Source organism: Phoca vitulina, unplaced genomic scaffold (genome assembly GCF_004348235.1).
Source record: "Phoca vitulina isolate PV1807 unplaced genomic scaffold, GSC_HSeal_1.0 scaffold73, whole genome shotgun sequence".
NCBI classification, from domain to species: domain Eukaryota; kingdom Metazoa; phylum Chordata; class Mammalia; order Carnivora; family Phocidae; genus Phoca; species Phoca vitulina.
In genome coordinates, this window is record NW_022589776.1 from 1,203,778 (window position 1) to 1,226,152 (window position 22,375).

General features: G+C 37.9%; 1 protein-coding gene across 1 annotated transcript; it reads right to left on the minus strand.

Annotated features, from left to right (window-relative positions):
- Positions 1-13,156: 13,156 nt before the first annotated feature.
- Positions 13,157-22,049, minus strand: TNFSF18 (TNF superfamily member 18). Its single transcript, XM_032393386.1, has 3 exons — positions 21,876-22,049; positions 15,897-15,927; positions 13,157-13,503 (listed from the first exon to the last, which is right to left on the minus strand). The coding sequence occupies exons 1-3, from the start codon at positions 22,032-22,034 to the stop codon at positions 13,157-13,159; spliced, it is 537 nt and encodes a 178-aa protein (XP_032249277.1). The 5' UTR covers positions 22,035-22,049.
- Between the last annotated feature and the right edge of the window lie 326 nt (positions 22,050-22,375).

The window sequence follows — 22,375 nt, forward strand, 5'->3', positions numbered from 1 at the left end:
CTGCAAAGTGGATGGGACCACATGACATACTGGTGACGACCTAATCATCTCTTAAGTTGGCTGGGGTGATACATCACAGATGGGTGAAGCGAGCCCCACTTGGGGAATCAGAAACACAACCTGAAGCTTCCTCATGGACATGTGAGTCAGTGGAACATGTATTCCACAAACTTACTTAAGCTTTTTATGCTATTTATTTTACTACTAAAATGGGTTTAATAGTACTTATAATAGGAGTTGGCATATATATGTTCATCAAGTTGATTATGATTTGCATAGCTAAGGGATGCTCTAAATGGGAGGAAACTAAGAGACAGTTCCCAGTTTTCAAGTCCTCATCTAGTAAGGGTACAAATTATTTTCTAAAACAAGTTCAGTTGTTTCACTCCATGACCTCCCTCCCATGTCCCAATTCAGCAGGAACTAGTTAGACTCTAGACAGCATCCTTTTCCCTTTAGTTCTGTAAGGTATGGAAAGAAATAATTGACAGGGAGGGGATTTGTAGCAGGACTAAATTATAATCAGCACATTCCTGCACATCAAACCCTAAGCAAACAGTAAGCTTATAGCAATCAATTCTGTTTAGAGTTTCTCAAGGAACTTGAAGAACCTGGCCTATGTTAACTGAAGACACCTGGCTGATTGTTCAAGCCCAAGCAGCAGCTATAGCTGGGTTTCTCCCACACACACACACATAAAATTCTCTTACCCTTTTTAAAATCCCCTGCCTGCACTGAGATGGGAAAATGGTTTTTTGGGATGTTTGTCTGACATCTTCTAGGTTAGCTGGATTTCTTGAATGAAGTCACTTTCTCTGCCCCATCACCTTATCTCTGGACTGGCTTGTTTTGTGGTGAAGATTGGACCTGAGTTCAATAACATTCTGAGCGCATTTAAGGTAGCCTAGGTGAAGCTGTGATGTTTGGTAGATTAGGTATATGAAATGAATTCTCAACTTATATTTTCAACTTATGATGGGTTTATTGAGATGTAACCCCATAGTAAGTCGAGGAAGATCTGTATCTTTGTATAAGATACCTTTTACCTCTATAATTCTGTGGTTTGAATTCATCTATCTCTCTTCCTAGATGTAGCCTCTTAAATCTCAATGCCTTATAAATCTTCACATTGTCTGTAGCACCTAACTGCACTTTGTACTTGGGAGAACCATGATAAATATTTGTTGAGTAAAATGGATGAATGAGTGAATGAATAATTAAGATATTTTCTTTATGTAAAATTGAGTCACCATTATATATGGAATTTAAATACTGTACTTAAATAAAGTATATTCTCCATTTAACTGTGTTTCTAGAAAAGATCTAGAAAAGACAACTAATAAGAATAAGCTATAGAGATTTAAGCTTTTTAATATTCATCATTCCAAGCACAATGCAAATATCAGTATGCTAATATATAAAGTGTGAAGAGGCTGAATATGTACTTTGTTGCTCACTAAAGCTAAAAAAGAAAACAAATTTAAGATAGAGAAAAGGCTTCCTACCTAATATAGCTAGTTGTAAACTAATAATAACACAAAAATCATTGGTATATATTGAACTTTCTGTTGCCAGAAACTGAAACTATATTATGTAGTATAAATAATTTTCCTTACTTTACTGATGAAAACACCTCCCTCCAGAGAAGCTACACACATTGCTCAAGCTCACATAGAGTGTAATTGGCAGAGTCAAGATTTAAATTGAGGCCTGTCTAAATCTAAATGCATCTCCTAACCACAGCACTCGATTGCCTCTCCTGAGATGATACAGCCTAGAAAATAACAGACGTTTTCATATATTTCAAATGTTTTCAAATATATTCAAATATTTTCTAATATTCAAACATCTTAGAGTTGATGGGCCTCATTTTGTTGAAGGGAAAGAGACCTATTTACACTAGCTCAAGGACAAAGAATGTTTGTTGAGGTGATTTATAAGCTCTAGAACAGGAACTGAATATTGTGTCAGAAACTGCAGCATCTCTGGGCATTGCCTGTTTGCAACTTTTTCTTTGCAGCAAGTTGCATGGTCTCTCCTTCTTTTTCTCCCATTCATATGGCAGCAACTGCTTTTTCTCTTACATCAGTTCTATTCTTCCTACCTGTCAACAGCTCCATGGCATCATTTAACTTCTCCACTGCTAAATGATAGGTTTTCCTTCTATGTTCTAGATCAAATTCCTAAGAAAGGAAATTGGATCCTTCCAGTTCATTTTTTGTGCAAGCCTGGCTTATACTGTGCCTCTCTAGCTCTCTCCTGAAAGAGGATACCCTGACCAGCCAACATTAATACCTGGTCTACTTGCCACGTAGATGCCTCTTTCTATCCATTTGCCTTGAGATTACCTACTCTCTACCATTCCACAGCTCTTTTCACAATCAAGTTTTTACAAAGACTAGTATAACTTACTGTCTCACCTTCCGTTTACTCCACATCCAGCAACTGTGCTTCTCATTTGTTCATTACTGGAAATCTGGATTTTCCTCCCATTATGCCACTGAATGATCTCACTGATGTCACCAACAATTATCTATCAGCAAAATCCAGTAGGCAATTTTCAATCCTCATAGTGTTTGACTTCTTGGAATCTCTAACATTGTTGACTACTCCCTCATTTTTAATCACTCATGGCCTGTTTCTGTGGACTCACTCCACCAGTTTGACCTCATTTGTTCCCTGGCTGCTACTCTATAGGATTCCTTTCCTATGCCCATCCTCAAATATTGGTGCTCCCAGGTCTCACTCCCTGGCTCCCTTTTCATTCTAAACCCTCACTGTTGTGATATCATTCACAACAGTGACCTTACCCTAAAGGCTGTTGACTTTCACATATTCATCCCATCCCATGAGACTCCTCTGGAGTTCTAACTGCATACTAGTTATGCCCACTTGGATATTCTACAAACATCTCAAACCATACATTTATAAAGCTGAACTCATTATCTTATCCATTCCAAACTTTCTCTAGAGTCTCCTTCCTATCCCCTACTCTGAAAACACCACCATCTCTTCAGTATCACCAAGAAGGTCCTTCCCTCTTATCCATCCCTCACCTTGAATCAATCACTTTATTAGTTAAGACTCTGATTTCAATTGATAGAAACCAACTTAACCCAGCTGAGGAAAAAGGAGGAATTTGTTACAAAGGTACAGTGATTCTCATAGAATCCAAGGACAAGAATGTAGCTGCGTTTATAGTTCAATGGAGTTTCTTTCCATCTTTCATTGCTGCTTTTCTTTGCATATTCCTTTCATTCTTCTGTCTCAGCCAGATCAGCTTTCTCTGCTTCTCAGAGAAAACAAGAAGGAATATAGGCTACCCAATAGCTCCACATTTTTATCTTGTCCAGTCAATCCTGGGTAGTTAATCCCGGACAGGTCAACCTCAACTAAGAGAATAGGCTTACATGGTAAAAACGAGGCTGCTGAAATCCACCCCTGTGGATAAGAAAGTCTGATAAGGAAACCACTATGAACTTGGCAGAAACCCCAGTGGTATCTACCACAATAACTACAGTCTGAAGATTCTATGACTTAAATTTTTCTCTCAGTCTATACCCTATCCCCATGGTTAATGCCGTTGTCCCTGTTTAGGTTCTCATCTTTATTGTGGCTCATTTATAGCCATTAGAGAAATTATATATACAGTCCTCTGATCATTTGTATACATTCTTTTTCTGCTAAATTCTGAACTGTTTGAGGACAGGCAATATATCTTTCGATTTTTGTATCCCCTCTGGTACTTAGCATAATATATGGGATATAATTGGCCCCAGGAAGTATTTGCTCAATGAATAAAAGATGTATTCAGTATTTTAAGCCATTATTCATTTGGGTCCTCTACCCTGGCCTGCAAATTATGCCTGACAATAACCTTCTGGTTATAATTAGAATTCCCATTCAGTGCTTCCTCAGGGAGGGGATGTGCTGACTAATAAAATTCCACATCTGTTTATATCTCATTCTCTTATGAGTTTGGTTATATGGTCCCTGAGATATTTATAAACTCTAAGACTTGGATAAAATTCCATTTCTGTACCTATAAATGTGAAGACTGGACTTTAGACATGGTAACTTCACCATTCTGAAATAACTACTCTGAACAGCCTCGTTGAAAAAGCAACACATTAACTAAGGCAGCATCTGTCAACATCTGTGCTCAGAAACTATAGTTCATCTTTATGAAAATATTCATTTGGAGTAATTAGTAACAAATCTAAAGACTGTCAGTGCTTTTGCAGAAGAAATATGTACACATTCCAAAATCTCACACGTTGGTGAGCCCTTTAATTGCTCTATAAAAATATGTGAGGAAAAAATACCCCTAGAGATATGCTTTCAAGTTCATGAGAGATTGATTTTCCTGAATGTGTTTGCCATAAAGAATGATCAGTAACATAAGAAGCATTGTTGTAAGAACCATTTTTTGAGAAGATACCCATGGATGTTCTAATATAAATTTTTGATAAAAGCCAAAGGTACAAGATTAATTTAAAATTTGGTGAGGACATTACTGTGGTAGAGCAAGCTAATGTGTTCCAGAATACTGCTTCCTAGAGAAACAAGGATAATGAAATGATGACTATCATGATGATGATGGTAGTGTGGACAATGGTGATAGCAGCCAACTTTTACTGAGCACTTGTTATATGTGTACTTAGAAGTTTCAATGCATTACTTAGAGGTTTAAAAAACCTAGAGGAATAGAAGTGAACATACCATTTTGAGAGGTTGTTTACAACATGTGTATCTTATATCTTGCTGGTCATTCTAACCAAGAACCAGAGTCCCATCTTTTTTGCTTATTCATGTCAGTACATCTTGAAGCCTTTTAATGTTCCAAGCACTATTTTTGGTGCTGCTCATACCATATTAAACAAGTAAAATGCTTTTACCTTGGGACTTACCTTATCTTGGGGAAGAGAAAGAATAAGAGATATGTTAAATATCTCAGCTTGAGAAATGACAAGTTCAGAAACTTAGGAATAAATCCAAATCTGTAATAAAAATCAGTGGCAGCCACCATTTTAGTGTCTATTATGTAATCAAGAATTTTACATAAATTAGTTGGTATTCTAAACCTATTTTAAATTTATTATTTGACTCAACAAATATTTATTAAGCTCCAACTATGTGTCAGGCATGGATAAGTAACAGCAAGCAAAATAAACAAGAAAGGTCTCCAAGAGGGCAAGTAATTTGTCCAAGATCCAAATGAGTAGTAAATGGCAAAACTGGAATTTGAAAATAAGTTTTTCTGACTCCAAAGGTAGAAGTTATGAAGCTATTGAAATAATCTTAGTAGCACAGACAAGAGACATAGCAGAAAATAGGTCAGATTCTCTTTGAAGGTAAAGACGACATGATTTCCTAACAGATTAAATGTATGAAAGAGAGGAGTCATGAATGACTTCATGATTCAGAGGTTTTTGCTCTATACAACTGAAATGAGGGGGGCTTCAAGAAAAGCTAGTTTGGGAAAACATTTTGGAGATGTTGGATTTGAGATACCCATTATATCTCCAGTGTGAAACTGTTGAATAAACAGCTGGATTTACAAGTCTGAGGTAAAGGAGAGCAACTTGGGCAAAAGATGAATATTTGAGAGTTGACAGTATACAGGCAGATAATGTAGTATTGATTGTGGCCAGGCTCAGATGCCTTAGATCGCCAGTGTTCAAGTGTCAGAGTTGCCATTAGGTTATGAAAAGTGAAGAGCCTGATCGTTTTTCAGATTCAGAGGTTAGAAGGCCATTTGCTTCTGTGATGAGAGATGGATTATGGTAAGTCTCATGGGCAGCACCAGCACTGGTTTTGTTACTGTTGTTCATTTTGTTTTGCTTTTTTATTTATTTTTTTGTTGAGAAGCTTTGAATCTTTTTAAATACTTGGAGAAATATTCAGCTGAGATTCATTATATGCCATAAAACAGCAGTTCTTTTTTTTTAATTTTATTTTATTATGTTATGTTAGTCACCATACATTACATCATTAGTTTTTGATGTAGTGTTCCATGATTCATTGTTTGCGTATAACACCCAGTGCTCCATGCAGTATGTGCCCTCCTTAATACCCATCACCAGGCTAACCCATCTCCCCACCTCCCTCCCTTCTAAAACCCTCAGTTTGTTTCTCAGAGTCCATACTCTCTCATGGTTCATCTCCCCCTCTGATTTCTCCCCCTTCATTTTTCCCTTCCTACCATCTTCTTTTTATTTTTTTAAACATATGATGTATTATTTGTTTCAGGGGTACAGGTCTATGATTCATCAGTCTTACCTAATGCACAGCGCTCACCATAGCACATACCCTCCCCAGTGTCCATCACCCAGCCACCCCATCCCTCCCACCCCCCACCATTCCAGCAACCCTCAGTTTGTTTCCTGAGATTAAGTCTTTTATGGTTTGTCTCCCTCTCTGGTTTCATCTTGTTTCATTTTTTTCCTCCCTTCCCCTATGATCCTCTGTCTTATTTCTCAAATTCCTCATATCAGTGAGATCATATGATACATGTCTTTCTCTGATTGACTTATTTCGCTTAGTATAATACCCTCTAGTTCCATCCACGTCATTGCAAATGGCAAGATTTCATTTTTTTGATGGCTGCATAATATTCTATTATACACACACACACACACACACACCACATCTTCTTTATCCACTCATCTGTTGATGGACATCTTGTCTCTTTCCATAGTTTGGCTATTGTGGACATTGCTGCTATAAACATTGGGGTGCACATACCCCTTTGGATCACTACATTTGTATCTTTGGGGTAAATACCCAGTAGTGCAACTGCTGGGTCATAGGGTATCTCTATTTTCAACATTTTGAGGAACCTCCATACTGTTTTCCAGAGTGGCTGCACCAGCTTGCATTCCCACCAACAGTGTAAGAGTGTTCCCCTATCTCCCCATCCTCACCAACATCTGTCATTTCCTGACTTGTTAACTTTAGCCATTCTGACTGGTGTGAGGTGGTATCTCATTGAGGTTTTGATTTGGATTTCCCTGATGCCGAGTGACGCTGAGCACTTTTTCATGTGTCTGCTGGCCATTTGGATGTCTTCTTTGCAGAAATGTCTGTTCATGTCTTCTGCCCATTTCTTGATTGGATTATGTGTTCTTTGGGTGTTGAGTTTGATAAGTTCTTTATAGATTTTGGATACTAGCCCTTTATCTGATATGTCACTTGCAAATATCTTCTCCCATTCTGTCAGTTGTCTTTTGTTTTTGTTGACTCTTTCCTTTGCTGTGCAAAAGCTTTTTATCTTGATGAAGTCCCAATAGTTCATTTTTGCCCTTGCTTCCCTTGCCTTTGGTGATGTTTCTAGGAAGAAGTTGCTGTGGCTGAGGTCAAAGAGGTCGCTGCCTGTGTTCTCCTCTAGGATGTTGATGGATTCCTGTCTCACATTGAGGTCCTTCATCCATTTTGAGTCTATTTTTGTGTGTGGTATAAGGAAATGGTCCAGTTTCATTCTTCTGCATGTGGCTGTCCAATTTTCCCAACACCATTGTTGAAGAGACTTTTTTCCATTGGACATTCTTTCCTGCCTTGTCGAAGATTAGTTGGCCATAGAATTGAGAGTCCATTTCTGGGCTCTCTATTCTGTTCCATTGATCTATGTGTCTGTTTTTGTGCCAGTGCCATACTGTCTTGATGATGACAGCTTTGTAATAGAGCTGGAAGTCCGGAATTGTGATGCCACTGGCTTTGCTTTTCTTTTTCAACATTCCTCTGGCTATTTGGGGTCTTTTCTGGTTCTATACAAATTTTAGGATGATTTGTTCCATTTCTTTGAAAAAAGTGGATGGTATTTTGATAGGGATTGCATTAAATGTGTAGATTACTTTAGGTAGCATAGACATTTTCACAATATTTTTTCTTCCAATCCATGAGCATGGTACGTTTTTCCATTTCTTTGTGTCTTCCTCAATTTCTTTCACGAGTATTCTATAGTTTTCTGAGTACAGATTCTTTGCCTCTTTGGTTAGATTTATTCCTAGGTATCTTATGGTTTTGGGTGTAATTGTAAATGGGATCGACTCCCTAATTTCTTTTTCTTCTGTCTTGTTGTTGGTGTATAGAAATGCCACTGATTTCTGTGGAATAATTTTATATCCTGCCACTTTACTGAATTCCTGTATGAGTTCTAGCAGTTTTGGGGTGGAGTCTTTTGGGTTTTCCACATAAAGTATCATATCATTAAAAGAGCAGTTCCTAAACTGTAGTGTGCATAAGAATAACCTATGGGCCAGACCGTGTTAAATCCATTTGATCCCTAGTCCTCACTCCTAGAAACATTTATTCAGTACACTTGAATGAGCCTTGGAATCTCTTGTTTTTTCCAAACATCCCTTGTGAATCCGATGTAGAGTTCATAGACTTCACTTTGAAAACCTCTGCCATTGATCATTGAATAAATTGAATAAATTGTTTTGCCTTAGGATATTATAAAGGCAATTGTTTCTTAGTATTTCTGCCCAGCAAAGCTTAAAACAAATAAGATTTTGTCCTGTTTTAGTGATTCAAGACAAGGTAGCTTATTGGCTATATTCCCTTAGTGCAAGTGAATTTATAAGTTTCTTTACCTTACTTACATTAACAGTGTTCCTCAGAACAGATTTTGATGGGGAAGGAGAGTCCTTGAGAATAGTACATGATGGGATGGGAGACAGTAAGGACAGGGAGACTGAAGGCTTTCCCCACTGGGCTCTGTTATCCAGAGTACATACAATAATGCTAAGTTTTTACCAATGCTCAAGTAAATTTATTATTTATTTATTATTTATTTATTTACAATAGACAAAAAGGACTATGAGTCAGGCACTGTGTCAGACTCTGGACTCTTGGACATCAGATTTCTCTCAGAGATTAGCTCATTGGATAAGAGATACAACCTATAAGCAGGGAGGGAAGGTAAGAAGAGGCTCTGTGTCTTCCATTCTGCGAAACTTAAACTCACCAGTTCACCCCAGTTGACTCGGACTCTGCATGTTTGAGGCCCAGAGTGAGCAACATGCTACCTTTGTAGGGTCCCTGGATAACACCAAAGCTGGCTGGAAAAAATCACCCTGGACATGAAAATCAGAGATTCCCACTCTGATTATGTAATTGAAGCAGTGAGGAAGGTGGTTTAATCTAATGATTCTATTTATTGAATTTTCATGTTCCTATTCCTAAACACTTCCTGAGTTCTTTGAAGGAGGACCTATAAACCCTCCAGTCTACTTTCCCAAACAATATAATGGGATTCATCTGCTGTGTGTCTTAGAGTGAAAGCTCAAGTAAACTACTTTGAACTCCTTAAACTAGTTAACTGCTAACAGAATCCAGTACATTCAAATAAAATAAGTGGGAAAATCTGCATTTTACTATCTAGAGCATTCATTGTGGAATTGGAGAGAATCTGCTTAGAGCTCAGTACCAGGGGAAGGTTTCTTTTTCCTAATAAAACGGTGTGTGTTAAAACAATTTTTTTTTTTTTGGATGAAACAACTCTATTTCCTTCATGCTTCTCTAATTTTCCTTGATTTTCAAGAAATTAAAAGCAATGTTTTATGTTCATTTGTAACAATGTTCTTAAGCCTAACTTTTCTGAACGATAATTTTCCTCTCTCTCTGCCTTTGTATTAAGCTCTTATTTTATTTCTCCTGTGATGAGAGTTTGGAGGTTTTTGTATTTCTGCATATTATCATACATCTCTCTCATCCTTTATTGACATCTAAAAGTATAACTGGATGTTAAAGTGGAATTCTACCTGATTCAATTTCAACTCAGGCATAATACAACTGAACTAAGATATCAAAGTGAGAGTAAGACAGTTGACCCCACCAATATGCAGAATTTACAAAAGGAATGAAGGTAAGCCCCCTTTTTCCAATACTCTTTGACACATTAGCTGGATCAAGGACATAAAGTGAGAGCAGAGTGGTAAGAAGGAGAGTTTGTGATAACATTTATAAAGAAAAAGCTGTGGCCATGTTGTGAGTCCTCACCCACTCTGTTTACAGGAGGAATGGGGAGCAATGAAACTTTCTAACCTTAAGCTTGGTAGGAGGGCTTCAAAGGAACCCCTAAAAGAGCTTTGAAGTATATTTCTTGCAATTGGGAGATACAGAGAACTACTGCCTGACTCCCACCAGAGAAAGCAAAAGTTGACAGTGAGCTAGAGTTTGACCTCACCCAGCAAATCTGTTGGGAAGAGAAAGGCCAACTCCTGGTAGTAGAAATGGGAGAATCTTGCTACAATCATACTCTCTGAGTTTGTAGGTGCAAAGCATGTGTACAGGTTTCTTGTGGATAGAGGTGGGACTTGCAGGAGTGTCATGGTCAATAGAGTGACTTTGCTAGGGTCACTAGTGACCCCAAAATAGACATGTATCCTATCAGATCAAGACAAGTGTATGTACTGAGGTATCCTTTATAATTTCTACCTGAAGGTAATCCTCAGACTCCTCATAGCTGATCAGGTTTTTGCTTCTCCTTCTTGCATAAAAAAATTTAAAAATATCCTCTCACCCCCACAAATGAAACTGCTTCTTTGAGATCAAACACAAAAAGACAGGAATTTCATCTCCAAAATGAACAGATATGCTTCATTTAAGGAGTTAGTTTACCCCATCAGATGCTCAAAACTGCATTGCTTTTCAATTAAACGCCATCTTCAGAAGCAGAGACTTAACCCACAGTGATATTCCACACTCTAGGTAAGTTTTGATGGGCAAAATGAAAGGTAAAAAAAACAATTATTATAAGAGGGTTTGGTGACGGCTTTATTGGTGAGGACGTCTGAGGTGGAGTTGAGGAGGTGGGTGGGAGTCAGAATGTGAAACTGTCTGACTAACTCATCAAAAATTGGGACAGCTTATAACAGAAAGCTAATTGCATCCAGCTCTCAGTTTTGCCTAATGCTAACCAAGCAAGTGTTTCATGTGGACAAGGATTTCTCTGATGTCCCTTCAAGTTCTCAACATCACTGACTCTAAACTGATAACTCACAGGTAAGTCAGCTACAGTTCACTTACCAATATACATTTATTATAGGTTTCAACTATTTGAAGACAAAAAGGAAACAGAGTATACATGAAAACAAAGGCTGAAATTATAACACCAGGAAAATTCAAAGGTCATCTGTTGCTAACCCTCACTCTGGCTGCAGCTGCTGAGATCACTCTTGCCCTGAGAAATCATTGCCATGTGGGACTTTTGCTGGGAATATGACAATTTTCCTCTCTCCCTTGCCTGCCTCGATTGTCCCAGGAATGAGGCAGGAGCAGAGAGGAGTCATTAAGAAGGAGAGTTTTACAAACAGTGGTGTGCTGGTGAACAGGCTCTCCAAAAGGAAAATCCCTAATTTGTAGTGTTGCCAGTTCCCATGTTATAAATAGTCCCACCATGGCCAATTTCAAGGATGACTGTAGTTAATAACCAGATTGCAAAATTTTAAAAATTTAACAATCAGCTGTCATGAGCTTAGTGCTAGCTCACTCCAGCACACTGCTGCTTATAACTCAACAATAATCAATAACAAGTTTCTATAAATATATGTGATATAACTTTAATTTCCTGAGAAGATATGCAAATGCAAGAGAAGCAAGGTATCTAGGTCTTTGGCCAGTACAGCTACTCAGCAGATGTTTTTTAAAAAAGACTAAGAAACATCTTGGCCTCAGGCTTACTCTGTTCCCCAGCAATTTTTGTCCCATACAATACAAATATTTTTTAATTAACATAGTATAACTTTTTACAAATATCCATAAATATTTTAAATTGGGTTATCATGTAATCATATTATATACCTTTCAACAAGAACTCCCAAACAGCTAATTAATTTAACAGAGTCTAAAAACTTTAGCAGGCTATCATTTAATTGAGTGCTATTCATTATTTTTAGAAGTTAACACGTTTGACCAAGACAGGCTCTTTAAAGTGAGGAAGGGGATTTGGTTGGAATAAGCCCTGAGCAACACCCTTGTGTTCCCGGCTTCAAGCAGGGAAAGGAAAAAGTAGTTTGCTAAGGAAGGAGAGTCGGTTGTAGCTTTAGTCTACCCACCTTGAGCTGAAAGGGAATGCATCTCCTGATAATTAAATCTGCTAAGCTCTATGGACTTAACACCATAGCTGAAATACTAACCCTAAAGCTGAGATAGTGTGATACACTGCGGAAGCCCACTGGCCCTATCAGTCATTAGTTCTATGGGTTGAGGCAAATCACCCAGGTTCCAGATGCCTTCATATTTTCTTTGTTTAAATTGTGCCAAAAACACCTGCCCCATTCACTTCATAGAGTTGCCCTGTGATATATGAAAGCACTTTGCAAACTGTGGACAGCCAGCTAAAAATATGAAATTATTACATGACATAATACAGTACTGATGATACCAATTTCTAGGGTTTAATTTTATGATTACTAATGATTACTTTCTTTACTACTGACATTTAGACACACATCAACAACTTCTCATGAGCCCAGTGTCAACATTCAGAATGAGTCCTTTGACCAAATGGTTTTATAAAGCATTCTGCATCCTGAATGTGATGAAATCAAGGGAATTTCCCAAGTAAAGTGCATTCCATTCTATGCCATCTGTGCCTCTGCCCCAATAATTCTGAGTATTCTCTGTGTTCTTAACATCATCACATCTAAAGTGGGGTGTTGTTGGCATATCTGTGGCCACCCTCCCAGTCTGGCTACTTTTAATAGGAGGGCCTTAAAAGACAGGAGTATGGGAAGAATAAAGTGAAGCAGCCCAAGAATATGAGAACAAGGCCAGGCCACCACCCTGAATCTTTTTTTGCATACCAGGTAAGGCTCCCAGGGCAATAAGACAATTTTTCCCCACCCAAGGATTCAAGAACTAGACACAGACTCTTTGAGAAGCTTCTGTCCTTGAGCCACCCACAGTCATTTATCATGGATTAGTAAAGCGTCTTTGCTGACCCAATGTCAGAGGTAAGCAAATGTCTCTGGCCTGTCCTCTGAGTCTCTTTCGGATAAGCTTGAGAGATGAAAACTCACATGCAGAGGAGTTCTGTATGTGTTGATTTGTATACTCAGACAAACTGTGGGTGTTGAAAATCTGCCTCCTCCAACACACTCACCAGCATTTCTGCATGTGCTAAAGATGATAAGGAGGCCAAATTGAGTCTCTAGGAGTTATATTGGGGATTTGCTAGCAATAAGATCCCCCAGTATGTATTATTTTTTAGAACCTGATGTTCAGAGTTGTATATCAACTCTAGTATATCTCCAGCATGCAATTCATAAGTCCCTCCTACATTTTGAATTTTAGAGTTGTTTGTTAGCGCTTGTATGATGTCTTCATTTTTACATAGCCGCACCTCAAAAGGAGCTGGTTCCTTGTAGGTTGTATTGGGAGCCACTTGGCCATAAATTAGGTACAAGCCATTCTGAAGTATCTCCAGTTTCTCGTCAGCTGTCTTATTCACACAAGGAAGCTTAGGACATGTCATTTGCCATTTTAAAGGGAATGGTCCTGTAAGGAATTTACAAAAGAGAAAAAAAAAGAAAGCATAGTTATTTATTTAATTCCCTTCCTGATTATAGTTCTTTCCCACTTACAAGTTGTTTCTTTACCTAGTCTGTATTAGTTCTCTCCAAAAACAATTTTAATATTTTAAGTATCTATTCCTTGTTTTAGAGAAATTACAAATCCTAAGTGTATCTCTTGCTTGGGGAGCTCTAAAGAAATGGATTTGGAATAGAAAAATGGGTTAAGTTTTAGGTGGCATTGCATCTCTTGTCAATCAATATTTGTGAAAGGAACTAAAGGAGGAAGGGAGAGAGGAATCACACACTAGGATTGTGATAACCAAAGTTGGCAGTCCAGGATGCATATTCATGCTTTTCTATGTAAATACTGTTTACTGTGTATCATTTTATCAATGAGACCTTCCTCATCAGTCTACATAAAATAGTGCTCTCCTGCCTCTCTCTCCCTTTATCCTGCTTCAGTTTTTTTCATAGAAGGTGTGTCACCATCTAGCATATTATAAATTAAGTTGCTCATTACTCACTTGAATATAACATCTTTCAGGACAAGTGCTTCTCTATTTTGTTCATTGCTATATCTTCAGCACCTAAAAGAGTTCCTGGAACCTAGTGTGTGCTCAATAAATATTTATTGATTGAATTATACATCCCTGTTCCTGAATTAGGTGCATTATGTTTAAATTATGGCTCTTCTCTTTAGTTTATAGGTATATACCCAAGATCTACTTGGGATATCCTGGTAAATTCATGAGTTTATAAATCGAAGTTATTTAAATTTTTAAATGCTTAAATACAAGTATCCCTAGTTTAAAACTGTCACAGGGGATGGAGAAAGAGTTAAGACTTGGTCACTTATTTTCATAGGAATATGTGGAATTTACATATTTTCCTAATGTTAATTGTTTTTGCATAGTGTGTGATTTCAGAGCCCCAGGGAGTGTCTTGATCATTCAAAAATACTTATTTGGTCTGTTCTCTAATTCTCTGTAATTTTTTTATGAGGGCAAAGCCTTTATCTCATAATTAGAAAGAAACCTTGATAAAAAAGCAACCCAGAAGAGATCACATGTTGACTTGAATTGTTATTTATATATAAATGATTGATTATAAGGCTGTGAGGGTAGATTCTGAGGAAGGATGGAGAGATCATTAGAGCAAGAAGCAAAGTCTCTCTGTATCTCCAGGGAGCCCAAAGCCCAGTAAAGTTCTTCCTGCTTTACATGTGATACGTAATAGAAAATAGGCGAGTCACAGGAAAAAGTGTCACTGGTTCTCTTATTCTGTAATAGGAGCCACTTAGAGACTTGAGGCCACTTAGCAGCACTTGAGGTTCTCAACATTTTATCACCTCAAGAGGGAATTTCAAACATATCATGATTTCCACTCCATTTACTAGAAAAACAAAAACAAATTACAAAGGCAGAGACAAATAGTAAAAAGAGATTCCCTAATTCCCACAAGCCAGGGAAGCCCAGCATTTCGAACTGTATAGGAAAACAGGGATTGCAGTTAACTTTAGAAATGTTCTGCTCTCAGCTGAAAAATGTGTGTGTGTGGTCTGAAATATGTAAACAATCCAAATGTATTTATTTTCAATTTTGTATGTATTCTAAGAAATACCTTAAGTCTCAGTGAACCTGTAAACTTTAATGTGTTTTTTTTTTTAAGATTTTTATTTATCTAACTGACAGAGAGAGAGAGAGACAGCAAAAGAGGGAACACAAGCAGGGGGAATGGGAGAGGGAGAAGCAGGCTTCCCGCCAAGCAGGGAGCCTGATGCAGGGCTCAATCCCAGTTCCCTGGACGGTGACCGGAGCCGAAAGCAGTCTCTTAACCAACTGAGCCACCAAAGTACCCCTTTAATGTGTTTTCTTAGTAAATACCAGGTCACTCACTCTAAGGGAAAGTGGCTCAGAAGCTGAGAGGATGGGAGAGGCACAAAGGAAGTAGCCATTTCCCTGGCTTTCATTCCTTTTTTATATATTTGGAAACAAAAATGTCACCCTACACACACTCTACTGAGCACCAGCAATATAGGAACTTGAGAAGAACTTTGAGTTTGTCAGAGGGAAAGGTTGTAGAAACTTGAAACTTGCGCTTATTTAAACACAAAATTAAAGGTGGATTCCCAGATTTCAGGTTCCTGGCCCTGTAAAAGTGATGTGAATTCCTGCCCAGAGATGTGACCTTGAATGTAAGCTTCATTGAGGATGGACTTGTCTGTCTGGTTTACCTCTGAAGTCTCAGCTCCTAGACAACTGCTTGGCACATGATAAGTAGTTACAAATAGTAGTTGAAAATGAATAAAAATGGGCTTCCTTCTTGCATCAAATACTAAGAAAAGTAAAAAGGAGGTACGCAAGACAGGTTACTCACCAAACTTAGCTATGCAGGGCTCACTGGCAGTCTGTAGGGGAAGAAAAAGAGGAATTGGTCAGGAGGATGACAGTGTCACAGCCTTCCTGATTGGTTTATTTAGAGCTTCAGATCCTGAAGCAAACTTCTATTCCCTAGCCATATTAAAAAATCCTTCCCTCCAAATTGTCTCTCCTGTTTCAGCTTTCCTTTGTAGATGGCCTGGCTCTTTCCTTTCCCTTTCATTACCTAACCACCTTTTTTGGTCTTCTAGGCAAAAGTTAAGGTCTCATTCCATCCATCTGACTTCTACCGATAGGACAACTGTTTGATCTTGGACTCTTCTCCTCTTGGGCTATAGAAATTATCTATAAACAGTAGTCTCCACACCCCAGTCACTACACAAGGTGATCCATTGGCATATGAAAAGAAAATAATAGAATTTCTAGTTAAGTTTATTTTTATTTTTAATAATATTAAACTATAGAAATATTCACAATACAGACTGGTAAAGCCACCCTCATTTAATATTCAGACAATCACAGTTTACAGTAACTGAGATACCATGGGGAGACTAGTTTCAAACTTGCAACATACCACAGTTTACTTGCTACAAGAAGCCATCAGTGTGGTTAATTCTATAAATACTGGTATTTAAAGGCTAAAGGCTTTAAAATACTTAGTAGTAAAATAAGGTATAACCACCAAAAAAATTTTTGTACCATGTAAAGTTCATTGGTTTCCTTGAGGCAAAGGGCTTAAGAGACTGTTTGAACTTAAAGATATTGCACATTTTTCTTTTATGGGGTTTCTTTGGCTGCCGTGATAGGAATAAGGCAAAGAGAGGCCAGTGCAAAAACAGTGAGACCAGCCAAAAGATCACTATAATCATCCAGGCAAGAAAGCATGGTGCCTCTGACCAAGGTTCTGGCTATCCTGACGTGGATATGGGATGAGAAAATAAGAAGACAAAAGATGACTCCAAGATGTTGGGCATCAGTAATTGAAAAGATAAAGTTGTTAATCACTGAAATGAGCAAGATTTAAGAGGAGTAAATTGAGAGGAAAGAATCATGAGTTCACTTTTGTACATATCAAGTTTATGATCGATACTTATTACATATCCAGGTAGACTCGAGTTTCAGGCAGGCAGTTGGACCTATGAGGATGGAATTTAAGGAGTTCTGATGATGTGACATTTTAAGACGTGAGATTGTGTGAGATTGTCAAGGCAGTGAGTATAGATACAGAGGAGCGTTTGGAACACTGCACTATTTGGAGGCCAGGGAATGAGGAAGAAACACCAAAGGAAACTAAGAAAGAAAGGCCAGTGAGTCAGAAGGGAAACCTAAAGAGTGTGATGTTGGAAACGAAGAGATGAAAGTATTTCAGGGAGACGTGATCAGCTGTATTAAATGCTGCTGATGGATCAAGTGAGAAGAGGACAGGGAATTAACTGATGGATTCGACAACATGGTAGTCATTGGGGTTCTTGGCAAAAGTAGTTTCTATGATGTGGTGAGGACAGAAGCTTAATTAGAATGGATTCAAGGCTAAGTGAGAAAACAAAAATTGGGGGAATTTTCCTGTAAGGGAAAATGGAAAAATTAAGTGGAGCCTGGAGGGGGATGGGAGGTCAAAGAAATGTTTTGATTTTGTTGTTTTTCTTAGTCTTTGGTTTTGTTTTAACATCAGAGAACTGACAACATGGTTACCTGTTGCCATTTGATGGGGATGTTCCAGTAAAGGGGAATAGAATGTAAGAGCTAGGAGATAATTGTTGGAGCAATCAGTGTCCTTGAGTAAGTAAGAGGGGACAAAATCTGGGTCACAGGTGGCCTTAGATAGGTACATGAACAATGCATGCACAGTGACAAGAGGGAAACAGTCTATGTGAACAAAATTGCAGGTAAGTGGTAGATATGACAGGGAGCTTTGGAACTTCGTTCCTGCCTACTTCTGTTTTCTCATAGAACTTAGAGGCAAGGTTTTCAAGTGAGAAAGAGAATGAGGAAAAGATACTGCATATTTAAACAGAAGTCAAAGGAATAAAATAGTCTAGTAGAGGAGAGGGGAGAAATACAGGTTATGACAGTCAAAATCATGAATCAAAGTAAATTAACTTATAACCTTCAAGTTATTGTATCACAAAGTGTTAAACTAAGGTTAAGAAAATAAAAGAAACACATTTATCAAATTACTAAAATATTATTTTGGTTATATTAGAAATGCTTATATTAACATGTAAAATAAATATTTTGGTAAAAGCAAAACAGTTTTGCACTGTGAATAAACTGTATGAAGCATGTCATTCAGTTCATCCTTAGAAGTTTCCATTCTGTGTATCTTTTTATTATACGTAGTCTTAGCACTTATATCTAACATAATAAATTAGCATATATGGTGGGATTGTACTCAAAAATATTTTGTTAATAAGGAGGTGCAATCAGAAAGTTTGGATTCCTATAATTGTTTTTGCTCTTGTAATTATTTCATCCTCCTTTTGGGGTTTCTTAGAAGAAATGCTGACATTCAATTTAGTTTGATCCATGATAGGCATGTGATAGATTCCCTTATCTTTAATTTTCTCATTTATAAAATGGGAGACATAATAGCACCTAACTCACTGAGGGTGTTTATGGGTTTAAATGTCATAATTGTTAAGAAGGGCTTTGCCCAGACAGATCTGGTTCTGCTCATTAAATATTAGCTGTTTTGATAATGATGCTGATTATAATGAACTGAACAAAACATTAATCACCTATATTCCCAACTAGCATTGTAAACAAGAGAAACATACAATTTATAGTCCTTGCCTCTTAGGCAGCTTATAATCTTTCTAGAAAGACATGCTTACACACATGAGGCAATTGGGTAACAATCTAAATATAAATGAGTGCCAAAATATGTGGCACAGATAACATCTGTGGCGTCTACTATCATGCATAGAGTGTGTGGAGAAACCTAACGCCACAGACAAATTAATTGCCAGAGACAGAAATCCTGGATATTGTACTTGGGCTGTTTTAATGTCTACTTAGAACTACAGAACCACCACTGACATTTTCTATTGCCACAAATGAAAATCTGTCTAATCGAAAAAATCATCTATTTGGCAGCAAGGTATAGTCTTTAGCTGAGGAAATAGATGAGCAAGGAATATCCGTTTTGTTAAAAGTCTTTTTAAATTTATCCTCATTATGATGTCAATAATAATGATGCAAATATTAATCACTACAATCTATTCAGAGCCTGCTCTGGGTCAGGCACTGGACTGTCTCATTAGTCCTTACTGCAGGTCAATGGGATAAGAACTAGCATGCTCATTTGCAGATGAGGAAGTGCTCCTGAGAGGGATTAAGTAACTAGCCCAACGTTATGCAGCTGATAAAAGGCTATGCTGAGGTCCAAACAGTCTGTCTGATTCAAAAGTCTCACCCCTACTACTCTGTGGGGGCAGTTTCTGTTTATAATTCTGCTGATCTTTGGAAGGAGTAAATATCCATTTATAAAGAAGCATATGGGACTTTCCATTTAGTTTAATTCATTTTTCCTTAGAAGGAGCAATTGCTCTTGTAACCCCGTTATAATTTAAGCCCAGATTTAAATGCTTGGGTTCAAATGGCCAAAACAATAATTCTTTCTCCAAACCAACCCTACTCAGATCATCATTTGGAAATAGACTCTATTCTGCTTTTAAGTACAAGCACAACTTCCCCTTTTGGAAGGGCATCCTTCATTTCACTGAAGCAGGGGACTCTTCTGAACATTTGTTTTTGTTTTTTTGTTTTTTTTTCGAGATAATTTCTGTGAGGTTAATTTCACTGAGGAGTAGACCGAACTCCTTGGGTTCATAGCCAATCCTTTCAGTTGAACCTCTTTTGAAAGATGGCGGGGGGAGGGGGCACCAAAAAAAAAAAGTGTTCTCCCAAGGAAATTTCTGTTGGTTTAGAAGGAGCCAATCTTCCTGTCTAACGCTTTTTTGAATTAGTGCCTAGAGAAGTTGGAAAGTGGGATTTTGTATATAAAAACTAGAGTGGAGACAAAAAAAAAAAACCTCCAAGGTTCATGGGTATTGTGAGAAGGTGGAAGCGGCCACCTCATAATGACTCACCATCCGCTAGCCACACAGCCCTCCTTTCCTAAGATACTTATTTGTGGCCAATAATGAAAGGGAAGAGCAGGCAAGTGGAAAGTGAGTTAATGTTGCATTGCGTCACCCAGGCCATTGGCTTTTCCTATAGGAAACAAGCCTTTATGACATCCAATCAGGACAATATCCTGAAAACCTTTAAAATTTCCCCAAATTTGGAATAAACTCTGGGCTATTTTTTTAGAGGCAGAACCTTTCATTGAGAAGATGCATGTTGTCTAGGAGAGAGAATCAGAGCTCAAATACGTGGGATTGGTCGAGTTCAGTTCTGGCAAGAGGTATCCTAGGTGCCTCTGGCATTATTAGACTTCCTCTTTCCCTTTGCAAGAGCCACTGTGTTCTGTTGAGAAGGACATTTCCAGCCTCTTCTATGCATTGGTTCCCCAGTCATATGTAGGAATGCATAACACCTATAACATATCTTACATTCTTCGGGGAAATCTGGCTAAAACTTGAGGTGGCTTTAGAGGGATAAATTCTTCCAAAGTTAAGCTATTGCTATTCTCACCCTTTCTTTTCTTCACAAATCAAAACACTCAGAATTCCTAACAATTCTTTTCTTTCTGCTCAAAGCTTCACTGCTCCAGAAAGTTCAGACTTCTGCTTGATACATTCCTGGAGAGAGTGGGGGTGTGATTAGAAAAGTCTCTGTGGCATATCCTTGTGTACAGTTACGGAATATAGATTAACGGTTTAGTGTGTAGAGATGTGGCCAAAGCTACACTTCCCCTAACTAAATTAATACCAGCAATTACCATGTACTTCCTCCTGCATCTTTTCTCAATGGCTTTTAAATATCTTAAGTAGTAGAAAATATTTTTGGAGCTTTCACTGGCCAATCCCCTTAGAAAAATATTTCCGCAGGTGCTACTTTTATATCATAGCCCTTTCTTAGATAAGCATATACTACTTCATTCTCTCCAAGGCTTGGAATCTTCAAATGTACCCCAAAATAGGTTCAATCCTAAATTAAATAAAGCCTTGTCATGTGGGTACATATAATACAGTCAGAAAAACTTCTAAAAAGAACCTCATATATCTCCATTTCCTTTACTAGACCCACAACTTGGATTGGAGCTCAATGGGAAATTCCTGATAAGCATCAGGGGCTTCCCAAATAGGAATGTGCTACCTCCTTCCTCCATGAAGCCTTCCTTGATCACTCTAGCCCAAAGTCCTTGTCCCCTATTTTGAATTCCTAAAGCACTTATGTTCTATACTACCCTTAGATAAATTATTAATCACTATATTTTATAGCTAGAAGGGGCACTGTAATGAACAAATCCATTCTCCTACTACCATTTTTCAGATGAAGAATCTTTCTGAGAACCAGGAAGATTAAATGTCTTTCTTAAATTCATACAGCTAGGGAGACTAGAACCAGAATCCAGATCTTACTCCATTTCCTTCCACAAAGATGCACTAACCACCTGTCACTTACCTTATTCTGACTTCCATTATCTTCTTATATCTTTTCCCTCAATAAGACTATAGCTTGCATCCCATTCCTTGAAGGCAAGCATATGTTTTATACCTTTATTCCACCAAGAGGGTTTAACAGAGTTACAGAAAGGGAGAAAATATTCCAAGGCATCTATCAATTGACTGATTTAATTGATTCTATCTAACCCAGTTATGCTGCTAACATTTAGCATTTTCTAATACCTTTCATTTCAAAACATTTAGATAAGCCTCAAAAGCCATATGCCATGACAAAATTGAAATTCTTTTTGTATTATATGTACCCACATGTCTCTTCCAACTAGCTCTAACAATACTGAGTGACAATGATAATAACTAGACTTACAAAAGAAAAGCAGCAATTTTAGGTACTATTGTCTCCTTACCTTGAGTGGAAGAAAAGTAAGAATTAGTGTACTGAAGGAGCAAAGCAACAGCAAAGTAACTATTGTTGAGTAGAGGAACCATTGCTTCCAGGATGATCTGTGTGTCCCTTGAGGACTTGAATGGCTTAAAGGCATATCTTCCACGTGGCTCAAACTCATTCTCTGCAAGAATAAGAGCTCTGGAAAGCAGAAATTCACAAGTGATGGTCCAATGATGCAACTAGTCAGTTTTGTGGTATGGTAATTAGCAGTGGGTGTAATAGGCGGGGTTTTCCTTTTGATTCTGTGTTTTGGAAAACGATACTTTTGGGCTAAGTGATGACTCTCATTTGGCACAAGACCAAATGCACTGAAAGGAACAGAGGGCTAGAAGCCAACACAGACAGAGAGGATGAAAAAAATCAACACAAGGAACGTTCAGAGGAAAAAAAGTTCCTTTCTGAAGCACGAGGTAGTACAGTACTGTGTAGCATTACAAATTATTTTCAGATAATAAAATT